Source organism: Callospermophilus lateralis, chromosome 19 (assembly GCF_048772815.1).
Source record: "Callospermophilus lateralis isolate mCalLat2 chromosome 19, mCalLat2.hap1, whole genome shotgun sequence".
NCBI classification, from domain to species: Eukaryota; Metazoa; Chordata; class Mammalia; order Rodentia; family Sciuridae; genus Callospermophilus; species Callospermophilus lateralis.
In genome coordinates, this window is record NC_135323.1 from 19,614,158 (window position 1) to 19,635,129 (window position 20,972).

General features: G+C 64.3%; 1 protein-coding gene across 1 annotated transcript in view; it reads right to left on the bottom strand.

Annotated features, from left to right (window-relative positions):
• Positions 1-3,194: 3,194 nt before the first annotated feature.
• Gsg1l (GSG1 like) overlaps positions 3,195-20,972 on the bottom strand; it is a 174,370-nt gene continuing 156,592 nt past the window's right edge. The window contains exons 7-8 of the mRNA XM_076840431.2: positions 12,406-12,476; positions 3,195-3,650 (exon numbers count right to left, since the gene is read on the bottom strand). Of these exons, the coding sequence (XP_076696546.1) occupies positions 3,553-3,650; positions 12,406-12,476 (169 nt within the window). The 3' untranslated portion in view covers positions 3,195-3,552. The remainder of the gene's footprint in view (positions 3,651-12,405; positions 12,477-20,972) is intronic.

A 20,972-nucleotide genomic window follows, 5' to 3' on the forward strand; every position in this document is an offset into this window, starting at 1 on the left:
CCTCCTGTGGACAGGCCCTCCCTGCCCTCTGCCACTCCTGCATGACACTGTCACAGTTTGAGGTGAGCTCTTACTGGTTAAGGTTTGGTGCAGGGTCTGAGTCTCCCGAGTGCTCCGTGAGGAGGAAGGACAGCTTCCTGTTCCAGGAGGGCAGCTCCTGCCTGAGCTCCGTTCCTGGCCCCGTTTCCTTTTGTCCCTTGGTCAGTGTTCTTCAGAGGAGGGAGGCCGCAGCAGGTGTGCTGACCGCAGGACTTGAACCCAGGCCCACCTAACTCCACAACCCGGCGGCTCTCTGGTCCCGGCTTCCTCCCGAGCAGGGGTCAGCCCAGCGGCAGCGGCTCTTCCCGGGGGACGTGCTCCAGGCCAGCCTTGTCCTCAGCCCTGGCCGCTGCAGACGCTGCCCATGAATCAAGCTGACGTTTCCATTACCCGCGGGAGACGAGTGTGTGGCCAGGCACGGGGTGGTTCGGCGGGGGTGGTGGGGACAATTCTGGTCACTGTCACCAGCCCAGGAGGACGTCAACCCTGTTAACTCGTCACCTCCCGCCAGAGGGTGAACCCTGGCCCCAGGTTTGCCTGCACCTGGCAGAAGAGGGGCCACCAGGCTCAGCACACCGCGGGCACAGGGAGCCGGGGCCTGTGGGACGGACAGGCTGAGCTCCGGCGCCCAGGGAGAGCAGGGCTGCGGGTCGGGCCTGTGTGGTGTCCACACCACAGACACACACCCAAGGCCATCAGGGTCAGCCCAAGTCCACTCAGCACAGGGGACTGCTATCTGGGAAAGCGCTTTGCAGGGGCAGAGGAAGGCACCCTGTCCTCTGTGTGTTCCCCAGGGGCCCCCAGGTGGCATGCCCCTCCTCCCAAGCCAACGGTGGCCTTAGTTCCCTCAGTGGCTCCTGGATTAGTCCCCTGAACATCCTGGAAGTGCTCCCTGTTATCTAACCAGCATCCTTCTTGCTACACTGGAAAATAGCTAGTTTCCAGCCCCTTCCCGGACGTGCTCAGGAGGAGACAGGGGGACTTGAAGTCCCAGTGGCCCCGTGACCCTCCTACCTCTTCCCTTCCCGTGTGACAGGGGCCCTTGCAAGCCGCCCCCACGCCATGATCACACCAGTGCAGGATTGTTTATTTGATATTTCCTTGGAGCCACCTCTTTGCTTGTTACTGAAACGCCCCTTTGGTTTCATCCCAGCGGGAATTCCGTGACTCGGTGGCTTGGTGGCTCTGAAGTGGCTCTGCTGTGGCCGGAGACCTCGTTTTCTAACACATTCACAGACACACGACTGTTAAGAGATGGAGGTTGTCCCAGTGCCAACTGCAGCCACCCCGGCTCTCCTGGGGCCTGTTGGCCGACTTCAGTTGACCCCAGTGACAATAAAGCCGCTTGGTGACCTGGACCAATTCCGGCCGGACTCGTCCCAGCCAGGCGCCGGTCCTGGAGGCTCTGTCTGACCTGGTCCTGCCGGTCAGGGTCGTGGTCACTGGCCCGTCTCTCCCAGGCTCCCCACGGGGGGTCCTCGGTATCCACCAGGGAAGGAGAAGGACACACGGTGGCCAAGGGTGAGTGGACGGTGAGTGCGTGGGCAGCTGAGGCCTCCCGGTGTCCCCAGGCACTGAGACGCCCGACGTCCAGGACTGAAATCTCCACCTTCCCCAGCGCTCAGCGGAGGCCACCTGGCTGGCCGCCTTCCATGGGGCCCCTCTAGGTCCTGTGGCTCGTCCCTCCTACCAGGCCCTGGTCCCTGGCCACTGGCCTAGGCTCACTGTAGGCGTGGGATGAGGACAGGGTCCCGCCCCCGGGCAGCTGTCTTCCTGGGACGCCACCCGCCCACCTGCTCTGCGGGAGCGGCCACTGCCCGGCTCAGCCCCAGGCTGCTCCGGAAGCCGGTGCCTGGCTGTCCCCACTGACCCCTGCAGTGACGGCCACCACGGCTCTGGCCAGCTCCTCCCCACGCGTGCCCCTGGGTGTCCCCCCGCCCTCTCCTGCTGCCTGGGCCCCGATCACCTGCACCTGGGCTTGGACCTCATTTTCTTGAAGAGCCTCCCTGACCACTCCCTCGACTGTCCCCAGCAGGGGATGCCGTGGTCTCCCGCGGCCCCAACGTCCCTCCTCGTGACAGTAAGCGCCAAGGAAGTCCTGCGGCGAAGGTCTGTGCCAAACGCTCGGCAGCCGCCCCCTGGCCCTGGACAAGGACGTCCACTTAGTGGATGGGGAAACTGAGACCCAGAGGGGTCAAGCAACCTGCCCCAGGTCACAGCAGAGAGGGAACCTGAACTGGTGGCCTGGTCCCAGAGGGGGACACGGAGCTGTGGCGGCCTGGCTCGTCCTCCGTCCCGCTGTCTGTGGGCACCGAGTGACGACAGACGGCTCTCCCGTGGCCACCTGGACCCAGGGCCTGGTCACGGTGGAGGCTCGGGAGACACCCTGGGCCGGTGGAGCCACAGGCGGGGGTGGGTGACAAGGAAGGTGACACCTGGAGGATGGTGGGGGACGTCTGGTGTCGGGGACAACCAATGAGGGATGGAGGGTGGGTGATGGACAGGTGGACAGGTGGACGGGTGGACGGGTGTGTGGGTGGATGGCGGGTGGGTGGGTGGGTGGTGGAGGAGGCCGGGTGGTGGACGAGGGAGAGTGGACACTGTGTTCTCTTGGGCAGAAACCTCTCGACACCCCTGGGAGGCCTTGGGGACGGAGCCTGGAGTCCGGCTTCCTGTCTGACTCAGCTCGGCCCTTGGCCGGCTCTGGAGTCCTCGGCAGGTGGCTTCGTCTCTGTGACCCTAAACTCGGTCGTTCTGAGCACAGGGATCCGCTTCGCCGCGTCTGCGCCTGGGGTTTTAGAGAGAGGTGGCCCAGACGTGGGTGAAGGGTCCCCTGGGCCAGGGCTGTGACATCGCTGGGTGTCAGCGGGAGTGTGGCTTCGCCTTCTGGCTCAGGGCCACCTCTGTCCCCACCTGGAGCCCTCGGCAGCCCTCCAGCCCGTCCCTCCCGCGTACCCCAGGCTCCCGCGTCCCTCTGCCGGGCCCTGGCCCAGTGCACCTGGCTCAGTCCAGGCTCCTTGGAGTCACACTGACCCTCTCTGCTGTGACCTGGGGCAGTGACAGGACAGCCATCGCCCAGAGGCCGCCACACTCCACTAGAAGACGGGTTCAACAAGCATTTATTGAGCTCCTGCTGTGTGCCTGTTGGGTGGCCCTCCGCGGTGCCAGCCGCTGCCCCGTCCTTCAGGACCCCACGTCCCCCTCTGGGCACCTCAGCTTCCTGGCTGGTCGTGGGGGTCCAGCACTCAGTGGCCAGTGTCCTGGGTCTCTCCGGGCCATGCCCAGCGGGGCGCTGCGTGCGGTGGTGGCAGGAGTCCAGAGCTGGCGTCCCCTCTGTGTGGCCAGCAGCCCTCGGGGCGCGACTTGGGGCCCGAGACCCGGGTGGTGGCAGGACAGGCCTGGCGTCCCCTCGTGGCCCCCGAGTCCATCAGGCCGGGTTCCAGGCCCCAGACCAGGCTCTCGTGGGAGGGAGGTGCCGGTGATGGCGGGCGTCTGGGGCTGGGCCAGGCTCGGTCACACCCAGTGTCCCAGGACCCAACACTGGCGGTTCAGCTCGGGCGCCTCCTGTGCTGCGCTCCGGGGCCAGGAGTCCCCCAGGTGCGGCTGGTGTCCTGCGAGAGATGTAACAGCGGTCAGTACCGGGCGCCCGCCAACCAGGCCTCCCGCCCGGGCCACCACAGCCCAGTCCCCACGGCCACCCATCGGCTCGCCAGCCGGGACGCACACCGGCCACCCCTGCCACCATCACCCAAGGACCAGAAACGCACCGCCCCGACCCCGGCTCTCTCCCCACAGGTCACCCGCAGTCCCCGGGTCCACGCCTGCCACCCACGACGCAGCCACTGGCACCCCCACCTCCCACCCAAGACCACACACCCGACCCCCTTCCCACACAACACCCCCGAGCCACCCTGTCCTCACCCCTGACTCACGGGCATGTCCCTGGGAGTCCACTGTGGCGTCCACCACGTGCCCACAGGTCTCCTGCCCGATGCTCACCCTCAGGCTGCCGGCTCCGTCCTGCCTTTCCCACCCCCTGTCCACCCCCCTGTCCACCCCCCTGTCCACCCCCTGTCCACCCCCTGTCCACCCCAGCCCAGCCATCATGCCCATCTTTCCACTTCCCGTCCACCCTCCTCCCCGCTCCCCGTGGGCCCAGAAGAGGAGCAGGACTGGAGGACTCCCTGACCCCAGGACCCTCTGCCCAGGGACAGTGAGTGTGGCGGCCATGCACAAGCTGATGCTGACCAGTGACCATGTACCCAGGCAGCGGTGGCCTGACCCCACCCCGTGGCTCCCTGCTCCTAAAGGCCTGGGCAGGAGGAGGAGCGGGGAGGCCGGCCGCCGCCCAGTGGGTCCACTCTGAAGTCCTAGAGAGGCGACCTCCATCCCCCAGTCCCTCTGGCGCCCCAGGCCACGCCCCGCTAGGACCCCCCACACCTCCTGGGGAGCGGAACCCCAAGACCCAGCCATTTTGCCCCTGCAGAGGGCCTAACCTGACATTGTCCTCCACCATCCTGGGGACACCCTGAGGGCCCTGCCCTGTCCCCTGCGCCCCATGACTCTGAGCCCCAGGGAGCAACGACAGACCCCTGGCGAGGGGCAGAGGTGGCACAGGGAGAGCCACAGGGAGGGGGAGCGTGGTGGGCCCTTCCTGACCCCAAGTCCCCAGCTGGCCCGCGGGGTGACGTCCACCATCTTACACCAGGGAGGGCGGAGGCCCAGCCAGGGGCCCAGCTGCCTGCAGGCTCACGGCCACCCTGCGGCTGGACTGGCCTCTTCCTGACGGTGACCTGAGCCTCTGGAGCTGGTCCAGGTCCCGTTCCCCGCCTGGGCCCCGAGGCTCGTCCACTCCCACTTTTGAATTTTAGGGGGGGACGCGCTCCTCTGGGAAACCCACCGAGGCAGGAATCCCTGTCCTGTCACCTCGGGATGGGGAGTCGCAGGGGACTCTTCCCAGTCCCGAAGGCGGGGACGGAGGCGAGGACAGAGGGCTGTGTCCACAGAGGGGACCCCCGTTTTTAACATGCGCTAACGTCGCTGTCCTGCGAGTGGGTCTCTGTGTTTTTGGGCAGCGGGGAACATTTGCCAACACTCTGGAGCCGTTCGGCCTCTGGGGGAATAAACCGTTTGTTTTGGCCGCAGCTACTGGAACGGCCTTTGGAACAGAAGTGCTGGCTGCCAAGAGGAAGGTGTTTGGATTTTTTTTTTTTTTTTAATTGAGAAGCAAATATTTGGTGCACGGAAAGGTTTGGTTGTTTTTCTCAGCGAGAGTTTAGAAGCGATGGGAGCTGCTCTCACAGTCGCCATCGACAACCGCGGACAGTTCACTGAGGAAGTGATCTTGGGCTGGTGGGTGCTGGGGACTGGACCCAGAGGCTCTTTGCCGCCCAGCCACAGCCCAGTCCTTCCTATTTTGATTTTGAGACATGGTGTCGCTAATTAAGGTCTGGCTACATTGATGAGGCTGGCCTCAAACTTGGGATCCTCCTGCCTCAGCCTCCTGAGTCGCTGGGATGACAGCCGTGCACCACACGCCCAGGGGTCACATACACTGTCAGGAAAAAGAGAAGCCAGGGCCCCTGTGCGTCCTCAAGTCACAATGTGACTCACTGTCCCTGGGTCTGGAGACCAGGTCCCTGAGCACTGGGGCTCCCCTCCTCTTCTCTCGCCTCCAGAAAGGGGCACTGAGCCACTAACAGAGCGTGTCCCCCACAGGGCACCAGGACCCGCCCACAGGGCACCAGGACCAGCCCACAGGGCACCAGGACCCCACCCACAGGGCACCAGGACCCGCCCACAGGGCACCAGGACCCCACCCACAGGGCACCAGGACCCCGCCCACAGGGCACCAGGACCCCACCCACAGGGCACCAGGACCCACCCACAGGGCACCAGGACCCCACCCACAGGGCACCAGGACCCCACCCACAGGGCACCAGGACCCGCCCACAGGGCACCAGGACCCGCCCACAGGGCACCAGGACCCGCCCACAGGGCACCAGGACCCACCCACAGGGCACCAGGACCCGCCCACAGGGTACCAGGACCCCGCCCACAGGGCACCAGGACCCCACCCACAGGGCACCAGGACCCGCCCACAGGGCACTAGGACCCCACCCACAGGGCACCAGGACCCGCCCACAGGGCACCAGGACCCGCCCACAGGGCACCAGGACCCGCCCACAGGGCACCAGGACCCCACCCACAGGGCACCAGGACCCGCCCACAGGGCACCAGGACCCCACCCACAGGGCACCAGGACCCACCCACAGGGCACCAGGACCCGCCCACAGGGTACCAGGACCCCGCCCACAGGGCACCAGGACCCCGCCCACAGGGCACCAGGACCCCACCCACAGGGCACTAGAACCCGCCCACAGGGCACCAGGACCCCACCCACAGGGCACTAGGACCCGCCCACAGGGCACCAGGACCCGCCCACAGGGCACCAGGACCCCACCCACAGGGCACCAGGACTCCACCCACAGGGCACTAGGACCCGCCCACAGGGCACCAGGACCCCACCCACAGGGCACCAGGACCCGCCCACAGGGCACCAGGACCCCACCCACAGGGCACTAGGACCCGCCCACAGGGCACCAGGACCCCGCCCACAGGGCACCAGGACCCCGCCCACAGGGCACCAGGACCCCACCCACAGGGCACTAGGACCCGCCCACAGGGCACCAGGACCCCGCCCACAGGGCACCAGGACCCGCCCACAGGGCACCAGGACCCCACCCACAGGGCGCCAGGACCCCACCCACAGGGCACCAGGACCCGCCCACAGGGCACCAGGACCCGCCCACAGGGCACCAGGACCCGCCCACAGGGCACCAGGACCTGCCCACTGCCCTTCTCCCCAATCCTTTTACTTTGGAGCCTGCGCTGTGGACTGGGGATCCCGACTCAAAACAGCCTCTGGGCCACATGAACCACTGGTGAAGAGGGCGGGAGGCCAGTGTCACCACAGGCAGGGGACAGCTCTTCCAAAAACTCAGAGACACTGAAAATGTGGATTTCAAAATAAGAGCCCCTGGCCTTTAAATGACAGCAACTGGGACTTTTAAACATTCCGGCCACCGAGAGCGCCGCACCCCTCAGGGGGACTCAGCCCCCCAGGCCACTTCATGACCTCTGGTTTGTCCCTTAGACTCTGTCCTGTGTCCTCGATCCCAGTGCTTGTCACTTTGTGTTGTAAGAGCCAGTTGCGTGTGGCTCTCTCTGTCACCCAGGGACGGGGATGTCTGTGGGCAGGGACAGGGCCTGCCTCTCCCTGCAGCCCTCTGGCCCCAGCCCCTGGCCTGGCCCAGAGCGCACCCTGGGCTGAGGTGGGGGAGGAGGGGCGGGGAGGCTGAGCTCCTGGGGTCCCTGTGGCCTTCCTGCTCTGAGGTGATGGAACCCTCCCACCCACGGGGTAGCTCAGAGGGTTCAACAGTCCCCCTCCCCCGCTCCACCACTTACAAGCCATGTAAATTTTTTAAGCTGTGTGGCTTTTGACAAGCAGCTCCACCTCTCTGAGCCTGCAAAAGCATGTGAGGTACAAAGGCCCAGCCGGCCTCCCACAGGGAGCCCCTCCCCACGCGACCTCAGATACTGATGGACAGGAAAATGACCCAATGCCCGTCCCGGGATAGGGTTGGGCCCCGACCTCTGTTTACAGAAGGGGAAAGAGGCTCCTGGATAAGAAGAGGTCTGTCCAAGTCCCAGCCTGGTCCGCCCCACCCAGGCTCAGCAGAGTTCCGGGAGGGCAGCAGTGTCCCCAGGGGGTGAACTCTCTTTCCTTCCCACCCAGACACCCAGACACGGCCCCCTCTTCAGCTGGCCGGCTACTGTCCGAGGGGCTGAGAGCCCCTCTGGCATCCGGCCGGTGGCTGCCCAGCCCTGCGCAGGGTGGACGTTGGTCTGCGCAGCGTCCACGTGGGAGGGCAGGTCGCCACCCCTCCCCCCTCGTCTGTCTTCTGGGGACCCCTTGTTTCTGGGCCCTTTGTCTCTTTTTCAGACTTGGGAGCAGGCAGAGTGTTCTTAACCTGCCACGTCTCCTAAGATGGGCACTGGGTCTCAGAGCCAAGTGACACACTGTCTGTCCCCTGGGTGCTCAGGTGGCATGAAGGGGCAGACACACACCTGCAGCTCCTACTGAGGCGGGAGCCCGCGACGGGCCCCTGAGCGTCAGCTCCTCGGATCCTGTAAAACCCACGTCAGCTGAGGCCCCATTTTACAGGTGAGGAAACGGAGGCCCAGAGAGGTCCCGTCACCAGCCCAAGGGCTCACCGTTGGGATCAGAGTCCAGGCAGACTCCTCCGAAGGTTGGGCTCGGACTCACGATGACATTCACAGACACCAGGGCCGGGGACCGGGACGCGTGGAGGAGGACACCCCCCTCTTCAGGGGCTCCAGGGGGCCGGCGGCCGTTCCCGGGCTTCTGAGCTGGACTTGCAAAGCAAGCCCCTGCTGCAGCCCCTGACCCACTAGTAGGTTCTGTTTTCTGCCTGGTGAGCGAGGCCGGGCCACCTCGGGCACAGGGAGCGGGGTGCCAAGTGGACTCCTGGCAGCCTGCGGGGGTCTCAGGAGATGCGGGGAGCCCAGCAATGCCGGGTGAGGGACAGCCGGGTGAGGGACAGCCGGGTGAGGGACAGCCGGGTGAGGGACAGCCGGGTGAGGGACAGCTGGGTGACGGACAGGTCCCCAGGGCAGAGGAGCCGGGCTGAAGGGCTACAGCTGCAAAGGCTGCTGGGAGCCCGGCAGACCCCAGGAGCGAGGATTCACCCCGGGGTCCCAGGGTCTCCACCTCCTCTCACCTGACGCGGGTCCCTGGTCCCTCCCAACGGAGGACTTCCCAGGGGACTCTACACCTCAACAACTGCCGCGTGTGTCTTAGCAACAGACGGCTGGGGTGCCCCTGCCTCGGCAAACGGGGGCCTCCCGAAGGAGGGAAGGTCCCATGGGCTGATGATCCAGGGCCAGCGGCTCTGCTTCTGGGAACCCAGTGCCGTCACTGTGAGACGGAAACGCTGCGCAGCGCTCAGACCTCCCGGCTTCAGAGGGACCGGGGCTGGCGCAGGGCCGAGGGCTATTCTGAATTTGGTGCGTGGACCAGGGGCATCGGCATCCTGGGTACAACGCAGACCCCAGGTCCCGGTCCAGAGGTGACCGGGGACCTCCCAGGGTGGGGTCAGCTGTCTGTCAAGCCCTCTAACGAGTACCCCCCGCCCCCGCCACCGTGGGACTCTGATGCTAACGGTGGCTTGAGTCTCTTGGCCCCAGCGCTGGGGTCTCCGACGTCTTCAAGGTGTGCGCCCTCCCGTGCTGCCAGCAAATTGGCCTTGATATTTATTTCAGAAGCACCGTCTGCTTCCGTTTTAATAAAGGAGGCCACACGAGGGGCTGGGCTGGATTTGCTTTTGATCTAATAAAAATGCCAAGTTGCTCGGGGACCAGGAAAAAAGTCTTCCTTGAAATTCCCTCTGCTATTTTGAGGGCAGCTGTGGCTGAGACCCGTCTAGACGGTGCTCCCAGAAGCCACCTCTGTGCCCGCCGCCGAGTGACAGCCACTCGCTGAGCCGGGCCTCCCAGACACACCTGGAAAAATCAGCGGCTCGTCTCTGGCATTGAACTTGACAGCCACAATCAGCTGCAAAACCCAGCCGCCCCGGAACGGAAGATGCAGACACCTGGCCCGTATGGCGGTGTCTCCTCATCAAATGTCACGTCTGATGTGCTCGTGAGCTAGCTGGTGGCACTGGGAAGCCCCAAAGGCGGGTTTCAAAGGCAAAATCTTTCCTCAGGAATAAAAAAAATTAAAAAAAAAAAAAAAGGTGGCAGAATCCAGAATCCATATCACAGAAACCCAAGGGAGGAAGGTGGGAGGGGATTTGGGGACAGCGAAGATAACCCAAAGCTTATGTAACCGTTTATGCCAAGGACGGTGCCTTCACAGGAAGTGGCCTTTCAGCTGATGTCAAAGATGAGACAGCGTGAGCCATGCAAAGGGTTAGAGGGAGAGCATTAGGCAGAGGGGACAGGAAGTTCCGCTGAGCAGCCGGACGCAGAGGAGCCGGGAGGAGGTGAGGTCGGGGCCTGGGGCGGGAGGCTGTGAGCAGGGACAGCCTCCGACAAGGACGGCTGGAAAATGCAGATGCCGAGAGAGCCCGGGCAGTGTCGCCTGGCCTCTTGGTGCTGGGTCCTCCACCTCATAAGAGCACCTGGGCTGGACCTGCCGTCAGATGAGCCTGCGGAGGTGCCGAGCACCGACCAGCGCACAAGGAGTGTTTAGTGACATGGCTCTGACCAGCTTCACCGACAAGTCCAGGGGTCAGCACTAAGCCGTGGACCAGCCCCCAGTAAGGGCCCTCACTGCCTGCCCACCGCAGTCCCCAGCCTGCCCCGAGCTGCGTGGGCGCCGCCCTCCGCGTTGACTTCATGGCAGAGATGGCCACGCAGCCGTGGCGGGGTCTCTCTGCCCACTGCAGACCTGGGGCCTCACCAGCGTCCAGGAGCCTGTCCTGCCTCGTGTCCCCAGGACGTACAGACGCCTCTCTGATAAAAGGATGACCCCACAAGGCAGCCCTGTTAGGGTGACTGGCCTGTCCCCTGCCGTGTGACATGGGGTCTGCAGCCCTCCCTGGGTGAGGCCACCTGATGGACACACAGGGCACCTCAGAAGCCAGGCTTGGGGCCTCCTGGGGCAGCCGATGGCCCTCTGCCTCCCCCTGTGCCTCCGGCTCCTGGGGGACGGGACCCCCATGCTGGACGCAGCCCCGTCGCCCACGCTGCACACCCACCGCCCGAGGCCCCGCGCTCTCCCGGGCTCCGCATGTCACCAACGCCCTGACCACACCGGCAGAGTCCTGGGCAGGCCCTGGGCTCAGGCTCCCTGCCCCTGCGGGCCTCGGGCTGAGCTGGCCAGCCCTGAGCCAGGAGTGTCAGCGGTCACACGTCAGGCCGTCCCAGTGGCCCCTTAGTGACCCCAAGGAGCTCCTGCCACAGCTGGGGTGGCTCCACGCCTGCGCCCTGCGCCCTGGGCCCCACTCCCTCCGGCGCCCTCCGAGGCGGCTTCCACTGCTCTGGGGTCTGTGGTGGCCCTGTCCCGGGGCTTTGCTGCCAGGGGACCCAGGCCGACACTGTCGGAAACTACCAGCAAAGCGCTCCTCGGTCACCCCTTCCCTCTCCACTGTCACCTCAGGCCACCGCCAGGTCCCCCAGGAACGATGGCAACAACACAAATGCCAGGCCAGGGTCCTCGGCCTGGGACCTCCCCAGTGGACACTCCTCTCCGTCTCCCCAGGAGACGCCCGGTCACTCCATCCCCTGGCTCCCTCCCAGCCCCTTCTCCCAGGAAGCCCCCAGCCCGGCTCAGACGCCTGGCCCGACGCTGGGAGGGAGGCCCCGTGTCCAGTCAGGGGCACCCCTGGCCCCAGGCGTGTTTTGGCCACTTCCTGGGGCCAGTGCGACCCCGTCTACTCCTCCTTCCGGCTGCTCAAGCAGCAGGTGGTGGTCAGGTGCAGAGTGTGGGAGCTGCCCGTCTCTCCAGGACCCTGCGCCTGGACTCGGGCCACCCTGGGTCAACCCTCGCTTTCTTGGTTTGGATCCCCAGAAGCAGGGGAGAAGACGTCAGGGGCAGGTGACACGTTACCAGGAAGCCGGGCAGCGCGGGACGTGGCCTGGACAGGCTAGGGACAGGAGGGCTGCTCAGCCCGAGGGCCAGACTCCTCCTCCTGCAGACACCCCAGGCCTCGGGCCCACCCAATGCAGTGTGTGAGGTGGGGAAGCCCCCAAGTCAGGGACCTGTGCACAGGGAACTCACGGGGGCACCCTCAGAGATCTGAGGCTATGGGCAGGGCACTGACTAGCCGAGCTGTGTGGCCTTGAGTGAATTACCCCACCTCTCTGACCTTCCAGGCCATGTCTGCTGAGTGGCACTGCTTTTCCTAACAGCTGCCCCAGTTCTTCTGGGGTCCCCCACGGGGAAGCACACGAAGCCCACGAAGCCCATGCATCGTGACCTTGAAGAACACCCCGGTGCAGGCAGACCCCTCCACGTCACCTCCCCAACCTGGCCACGCCCCCCAGGACTGTGCTCCCCAACCCCACGGCCACGCCAGGCCTGGGCGAGCTGTGATGTGCCACCTGCCCTGGTGGCACCCGGCTCCCCGCCTCCTTTCTTAGCATCCCAACTCCACTGGGGGGCAGGGACACAGGCACTGTGCAGAAATGGCCTGCCACCCTGGACGCCAGGTGCAGTGTCCCCATGGACCTGCCACCCTGGACACCAGCCGCAGTGTCCCCCTCTGTACCACGGCCTGGGGAGCAGCAGGCCCCAGAGGTCCTCGGGCGGCAGGCGCCTGTGCAGGAGGTACTTACGGGCCGGGTACCTCTCGTGGTGACAGTCCAAGCGGAAGTCCTCCTCCTCGCTCCCGTCCCCCTTCTCCATCCTGGAAAGAGGAGGAGGGAATCAGAGGCCGAGTCAGCGAGAGCAGGGGAGGAGCCGCAGCCCCCCTTTTGGAGAACATTCTGTGCGCACTTTCCCATGGGCCACCCGCGGCCTCCGCCAAGCCCTGCAGCCCGTGTCCCTGCTCGCATTTTATTGAGGCACCTGGAGGGGCTGGAGGCAGGACGGGGGTCCCCACCATTCTTACAGATGGAGGGTCCCAACCGCACCCCAATAACTGTGTGCACCACAATATGCGCATGATAAATAGCAGCACGCTACAGGAGCCGCCTGCAGTTTGCTTTCAAAACTATACACCCAGGGGCACAGAATACAGGGGACAGTGGCTCTGTACAGCGTGTGACATTCTTAACCAAGTTAAAACACCTCCCAGAGGAAGTTCCACAGGGCAGGACCCACTCTGCCTCCTTCCTCTCTCCGCCCCAGGCTGGGGGTGGAGCCCAGGCCCTGCGCTGGCTGGGCAGACCCTCGACCCGGAGCCGCCCCTGCAGCCCAGGATGGCCCCGTGGTCTCCTCCGGGCATCTCAAGGCTACGAGGCCTCACTGCCTCCCTGGGGACACAGCGGAGGGGCAGCGGACAGACAGGCAGCGGGCCGTGGGGGAGTCACCTGCCCCGACCGGCTCCAACCTGACCCTCCCTGTCCGGGCAGTGGGCGTGGCCACCTCGTCACTCCTCCTTAACCTGAATAGATGCCCCCTCCGCGGGGTCCAGCCTGGACGCGCACGGTCCCCCGGAGGAGGAACGACCCCAGTCACCTCCGCGCCTCCCCAGGGACGTCGGGGTCTCCCAGCAGCGCCCCTGCCCCTCTTCCCTGCCCACCTTTGCCTTTGACCTTGCAGCTGCCCCAGACGGCTCTCGCCTCCCGCCTCTCTCAGCGCACCTGGCCCTTCCCTTCTCACCTCTCCTTCTCACCTCCCCTTCTCTCCACCGCTCCCTTCTCTTGTCTCCTGCCAGGAAGTCACCTCCCTTTCCACAGCAGAGCCCAGCTCATCTCCAGGCTCCCCCCTCACCTCCTGCTGGACGAGGTGCAGGGACCCTGGGGAGCAGGGGCAAGGAATGCGGAAGTGCCTGAAGCAGGAGGGAAGCACACAGGCCCTGGGCATGTGGTCCTCTGAGACCCTTGGCTCCCTGGCTCCTTCTCCAGGACCTGCTCATTGGGGAGGGACAGGCCTGCTTCACAGCCTCTGCCCTGGCCGGGAGGCGGCCTGCAAACGAGGTAGAGAACGGTGGACACCAAACCACAGCACACCAGCGGTCCACTCTGCCTACCCCAGGGGTCGGGGCCTGACTTTCCAGGGAACAGTAGGAACACGGTTCCTGTTCTGTGGCCGGGGTGGTCCCAGAGGGCAGAACGCCTTTGTTGATGTCATAGGAAAACAATTTCAGCTGGGTGGAAAGTGGATGTCCTCTATTTCCTATTTCATTTCTTTTTCTTGAAGTGGAAGCGCACTTGTTATTTCCTGATATTGCAAGCTTGGGGACAAGCATTCCCACAGCCCAGAGAGAGCAGAGTCCTCCTCCCGTCACGCTCGGTCGGGTGGGGCCGGCGCTGTGGCCTGTGACACTGTGGCGCTTGTCTTTGGAGAATTCATACATTTGTTTTCACCCTCCGAACCTCAAACTCGACACTCTGTGGTGCACCGTGTTCTGTTTACCCAGAGACTCCCACCACCTTTGCGGATCTTCACAATAGGTTCCCCTCGTCTCTCCTCCCCGAAGCCACAAATGAAAAAGTAATTTACGATTCAAAATTCCACTGGCATGGATTTCCCTGAGTGTGTGTGTGTGTGTGTGTGTGTGTGTGTCCGGGTGGTGCGTCCCCGTCACCAACAGAGCTGCAGTTGGGTCAGACACTGGGCGGGAGGCTGGACCAGGGGACAGCCGCACCCCCACTGGGGGCCACCTGCGGGCCATGTCTGGCGCCCCTGGCCGTGGACAGCGCTTTCCCAGCCTCCGTTTCTTGGTCTCAACCTGAGCGTTCCAGGTCTCCATGTGGGCCTCCCCTGGGTTCCGCCTGGAGCCTCGGCCCAGAAGGAGGGACCCAGAGTCCAGGGGCTGATGCTCTGGAGGTCCCGTCCCTCCCTGGCCGTCCAATCTGGCTGCCAAGAAGCCCCAAGTTCAGTGGTATCCAGCCACACACGCCAATTAGCGGGCATCTACGGGGCCAGGCCCCGGCGGGGCTGGGGGCCACGGGGTGACCCGGCAAGGCCCCTGATCTTGAGAATGGGCTGGTTTCACACTTGGCACGGTTGTGGCCGCACATGGTCACGGCCACGCGCCCTGCGTTGCTGGCGACCAGGGTGTTCAAGGCCGGCGGGCGGAGGCCCGTCCAGTCCAGGGTTGGCCAACGTTGCCTGTAAAGATCCAAACAGTGAATACTGGAGGCTTTGAGAGCCATATGGTCTCTGTCCCTGTCGCCCTAAGCCGCAGGTCACATGGGTGTGGCTGGTTGTTAGGGGCTTACTTACAGCTGCAGGTGGCGGGAGGGATTTGGCCCTCGACAGATTCTGTTTTATCCCCTGCCCAGCCACTCCGAATCTGTTTTCTCTTCTTCCTCTCTTTTTGGTACTGACGGTTTAGCCCAGGGGCACTTGACCTCTGAGCCACATCCCCAGTCCTTTTTAGTTTTTAATTTTGAGACAGTCTTGCTAAGTTGCTTAGGATCTCACTAAATTGCTGAGGCTGGCCTCCAACTTGTGGTCCTCCTGCCCCAGCCTCCCGAGCTGCACCAGGCACCTGGCTTGAATCTCCGTTTTCTGATGTGCTCCGTGAGTGCTGGACATCACGTAATGGCCACCAGTGCCACCAGCTGGTTGTGCAGAGGACCGAGACCCAGGGGACAGATGAAGGGCTCCACATGTTACCTGCTAAAGGACTTTTAAGCTGGCTCCTTCCCGACACCTTTTCAGGGAGAAAGATGGAGTTTGTCCGTCTCTAGGGTCTGACATGGCGCTTGGCACAAAGGGCCTCAAGTAAAGCACAGAAGACGGAGTCTCCCCCAAACGGGGCACAAGATTAGAGCAAAAGCTAAGGTGGTGTCAGGAGGCGAAGGAGCCAGGAGAAGGTGACACTGGCGGTACCTGCTGGGACGCCAGCAGCGCGTCCCGTTTACAGATGTGAAAACTGAGGCTCGGGTTCGTAGCTCACTAGAGTTTAGTGGTGCGCTGGCGGCACCCGGCTCTCTGACAGAAAAAGGAGCCCTGATTCCGGTGTTGCTGGACTTCAGTGGGGGAAGCACTCCCTCCATGGCTGGCCTGCAGCTGTCCCCGTGATGTCCCTGGACACGGGGCGGGGAGGAGGCCGGGGCTGGCTCTCTCCCTGCAGCTGGCTAGTGGCAGGGCCGGGATTTGAACTCGGGTCTACGGGTCCTGGAGTGTGTTGCTTGGTGCCGTGGACCCTCCAGTAGGCCCGCCCTGGACGTGCCCGTGACGTGAAGTCCCCGTGGGGCCGGGGGTGGCTCATCCCTGGCTCTCAGAACCACGGCAGAGGTGCCATAGCGGTGTGGGGGGGCAGACTGCATGGCCACGGCTGCCGTCCCCTGTCACCCACAGCAGCTTGGAACAGGGCTGAGGCCCAGCGTCGGGGGACACGGAGCGGGGGCCTCAGTGGGGACCACAGCTGGAGTCCTGGCTTCCTGGGGAGCTCCGCAGAGCCTGCCCCTCACCCAGGGCCTGGGGGGCACGGCAGCCCGGGACCCCCAGGGGACCCCCCAGGCTTTACCTCTGCTGCCCCAGTGGGGAGGCCCACAGCGCCTTGTCCCTGCTGTGTCCCAGCACTGCCTGGCGGACCCACCTGAACCTCCTCGGAGCCAGCCTCCCTCTCTTTTCCAAGATGTCGGACCCATCTGCCAGGAAGCTGTTCTCTGTGCTCCCAAACCACCTGTGATGACCGGCCAGGGCTCCCCCATCCCCTTGATTTTCAATCCACCTGGAATCAATTTGGGTGGGAGATTTGGGCAACAGGAATTGAACCCAGAGATGCTCCACCCACGAGCTACAACCCCAGCCCTTTCACATTTTTGACACAGGGTCTCCCTAAATTGCCTGGACTGGCCTCCAACTTGTGATCCTCCTGCCTCAGCCTCCCGAGTAGCTGGGATTCCAGGCGTGCCCCACCACACCCGGCTCTGATTCTTTTATAATAAATAAAAATGAAATGGAAAAGGTAACCCACACGTGCCAAAGGCAGACCAGTGTCCCGGCTGAGTCCGCGTGCGAAGAACGTGTCCAACTGTCTGTCCGTTTCTGTCCCCACGCCCTGGAGGATGTTTGCCAGTGGTCCAGGGACCACACTTTGAGGAGCTCTGGTCTGCAGGGGCCTCCTCTGTCCTCTGGTTTCTGATGATCACATCCACCTCCTGACCCCCCGACGGGCAGCACCCCCACGGTCCTCCAGCCCAGGGCTTCCCAAAGTTCAAGGCGCCCAAAGATCACCCGAGGCTTCTGGGCGGCAGGCCTGGGGCGGGGCCGGGATTCTGTTCTAACAGGTGCCCAGGTGAGGCCTGGGCTGCTGGCCCCGCGTCTCACCCCACAGTCCCCATTACACGGGGGCATCACCCCCAGGACGGAGGTCTGGGCAGGAGACCTCCCAGAGACCCTCCCGCCGCCCCCTCCACTGGCTGGTATTTGAGAGGAGGCTGCGGAGGCCCGCGAGCGCCCGCTCCTCCAGATGAACCTCCACCGTCCCCCCACCGACCCCCCACCGTCCCTCCAGCGCTTCCCACGGAGGGACCCCTGTGCCTCCACCTTCCTCAGGCCGGCGCTGGTCACTATCTAACGGTGCAGGTCACCCAGGGGCCACCGTCTCCAGGGGCCACCTGTGCGCTCCGGGTGCCACCCCGCTCTCAGGAAGAAAGCAGGGCCCCAAAGGCCCCCGCCAGCAACCGGGCGAGGTGCTGCCCAGATAATAGGCCAGCCGCGAAGCTGATGGACGAGGGGCTGGGACGGGGCGCCCCCGCGGGTGCAGACCCAGGAAACAGTCACCGAGGACAAGGGACACGTTGATCTTGCAAGGACCAGTTTGCAACGGAATGAAGAGGACTCTGGCAAGTAAGTGACCACGGGCAGCAAATCAAGACTCCACAGAGCCTCCAAAGGGCCACCCCGAGGTGGGGAATACGTGCGTGCGTGCGTGTGTGTGTGTGCGTGTGCGTGTGCGTGCGTGTGAGATATCGCGGTGCAAAGCATTTGGAGAAGAACAGAGAAGAACATAAAGTCGTGCCCAGTGTCCATGCCCTGGCCGATCTCTGTGGTGGTCTACAGTCTGTCCCCCTCCAGCACTACTGGGCTTAGAGATCTGTGCCCAGCGCAGTGGCCCATGCCTGGGGTCCCAGCAGCTTGGGAGGCTGAGGCAGGAGGATTGCAGGTTCAGAGCCAGCCTCAGCGAGGCCCTGTCTGTAAATAAAATATAAAAAGGGGCTGGGGGTGGGGCTCGGTGGTTAAGCCCCCCTGGGCTCAAGCCCCAGTATGCGGGGGGGACCCATAAATGCAAACGCTCTGATGATCGCGACCGGGACGTTGGGACCTGGGACGCCCACCTGCAGGATGGTGGTACCCACCCTCCAGCCCCACCCCCTCTGACAACCTGAAAGGGCTCCCCCAGCCACCAGGGCACCACCGACACCGTGAAGCCCCCTCCCCAGCCCAGACTGGACACCAGGAAGCAGTGGGGTGGGCAGTCACGGAGGGAGGTGGGGGACACCAGGGTGGTGACACTGCTCAGCTTGACCACAGAACAGTGGGGGAAATGCTGGGGACAGGTCCAGCAGCAGAGGACGGGTCAGAGCCCCCGAGGCAGGAGGATGACAGGGCTGGGTGACTGCCGAGGCCCAGGGGTCGCTGGGTGCAGGGGCGGGGTCTGGGGAACCCCGAGGCTGGAGAGTTCGACAAGGAGCTGGGCGTCTGTCCCGAAGGCCGTGAGAAAGGACTCCGGTGTCTGAGACAGGAGGAGGGTCAGAGCGACCCTGGGCATTAGCACAGGAAGGGACGCGGGCGGCGGGGACAAAGACGGAGACACAAGGGCCACACAGGAGCTGCTGGGTTCAGAGTGGTGGGCAGGAGCAGGCAGAGGTGACCTGCAGGCGTCCCTCCTCTCTGTGGATAGTGGGTCCAGGACCCCCCGCGGATTCCGGGACCGTGGACAGGGAGAACCCTCTAGAAGGACGACGCCCTGATTTTTCCCAGGATCAATTTTAGTGTATAAACGAGACACAACAAGATTCACGACGGAGCCACTCCCAGAACGGGACAGGGACAATAGGTTGATACAAGCCGTCGGAAACCTGAGAATTGCTTATTTCTAGAATTTTCCTTCATCCTATGGGACGTTGGTCGGCGGCCGGTCCCTGAAACTTTGCAACGTGAGACCAGGGTTAAGGGGGACCAGGGTGACTGGGAGAAGGCACCCTGTCCCCAGGGAAGGGGTGGGGGAGGAAGCGGCCCCGAGGGACATGCAGCCCCTGGCTCCTGCAGACTGGCCGGGCCACTCAGAGGTGGAGATGAGGCGGGTGGCAGGGGGCGAGGGCCTCGAGTGGACTGTCCACCTGAGATGACCTTGAGAGGACAGCTGGAGGTGGCCCTGGGTACAGTGTGGGCCCCTGGGCCCCGTGGCCACTGAGACTGAGGCCGGAGGGGGACTGGGCTGGCCCCTCCCTGGGGGAGGCCAAGCCGGCAGCTGCGAGGAGGAGAAGGACCCGGCGGGAACCACAGGCAGCCGAGCCTCGGACCCGGGAGGGGGCCGTGGGGCCCCAGGAAGAGCCTCGGAGGCTGGAGGCTGCGTGTCACCGCTGAGCCGTCTGGTGGCGCGAGGGGGTGGACGCCAGATTGGAGCGTGTGGCGTGGTGAGTGGGAGGTGAGGACGTGGAGACAGGCCTTCAAAGTCCCCGCACAGGCCTGGGAGCCCGGCGGGCGGGGCCACCTGCTGGAGCCCTGGCCGGGTCGCCCCTGCACCGTGTGCAGAGGCCAAGGCTCGGCTGGCCCCCGGGTGAACGATGGCACCCAGGGACGGGGCGTCGGGCAGTTTCTGTCCTCTCTGCAGATTCAGCCCGTAATAGTGAAATAGCAGCCGCCACCCAAGTACAGTGGGAGGATAAGAGAAGGAACAGACCTGAGCTCTCCACCCACCCACACCTTGCTCTCAAATCCCACCCAACCGCGGAGACTTTCCAGAACACTCTTGGCTTATTTGCCCCCTTGGTCCTTGGTTCGGGTCATTCCCCGCGTCTTCCCTCACAACAGGTCTGTCTGGTGAAGGATTCACAGGTTTTGGGAATGTGGCTCAAGGATCTCCCGCATGAAGCCTGTTCTGGCCTCAGTCTCCTACCAAGATGGGCTGACCCCTCCCGCTTGGGGTCATCTCCAGGAGATCTCCTAAGGGCACCCACCAAAACCCTGCTGTGCTCACGGAGCTGCGGACAGGGGACTGCAGAGTCCAACACTTCAGCCCACTGTTCCATACAGGAGCAGGAGGCCAGCGTGGTCAGATCCTCTCATGAGAAGCCCAAACCCTTAATTTGGGTGGGGGGTCGGGGTACCAGGAATTGCACTCAGGGGCCCTGGACCACTGAGCCCCATCCCCAGCCCTATTTTGTATTTTATTTAGAGACAGGGTCTCACTGAGCTGCTCAGGGCCTGGCTTTTGCTGAGGCTGGCTTTGAACTCACGATCCTCCTGCCTCAGCCTCCCGGGCCGCTGGGATGACAGGCGTGCGCCACTGTGCTCAGCTCAAAACCCTTAGTTTCTAACATGAAATCTCCTGATTTTAAAACTTAGCCACAATGTAAGCGTTTGAAATCCACCAGAGTAAAGAAACTCCGTCTTCAGGCAGGATCGGCCAAGGGCTGCCGGTCTGCGCCAGGCCCGGCCCCTTTCTCGGACAGGGAGGGTCTGGTGCTCAGAGTGAAGTCCCACGGGGTCAGGGAGGAGGGGCCCCTGGTCCAATCTCCTGTCTCGGGACCCTAACCACCGGCTGGCCGCTGCGCATCAGCCCATTTCCAGGCAGAAATTTCCAGGCCTCCTGAGGGAGAGGCGACTTGCCCTCCCCCGGTGACGCAGACTGGAGTCCCCCTCGGGTCTGTTTCTTGGTGTTTTCCACGTGGACTGGGGGCAGATGGCGGGCAGGGGCCTGGGCGGTGCCCGCAGTGGGCCAAGGTCACTGAGCGCCCCTGACTCTGGGCCCTGGAGATGGGGGGCAAGAAAGACCAGCCCCCGCCCGGGACCCCCCAGGAAAGAGGCAGATGGAGACCCCGAGTGGACAGGAGTCAGACTGCGCAGAGAGGGGGCGGGGCGGGGGCGGGGCCGGAGCGCGGCTGCCCCCAGGTCCCCGGGCCCTGCTCCCAGGCCAGGCGGGCGCTTGCTCAGCAGGCCCAGGCCTGAGGGGTGCCGCCCCGTCTCCCAGAGCCGCTGGGCCACGGAGGACACGGGGCCATGGCAGCCCGCTCTGCAGACCTCGCACCCAGCTCCCCCGGGAGGCCCTGCCAAG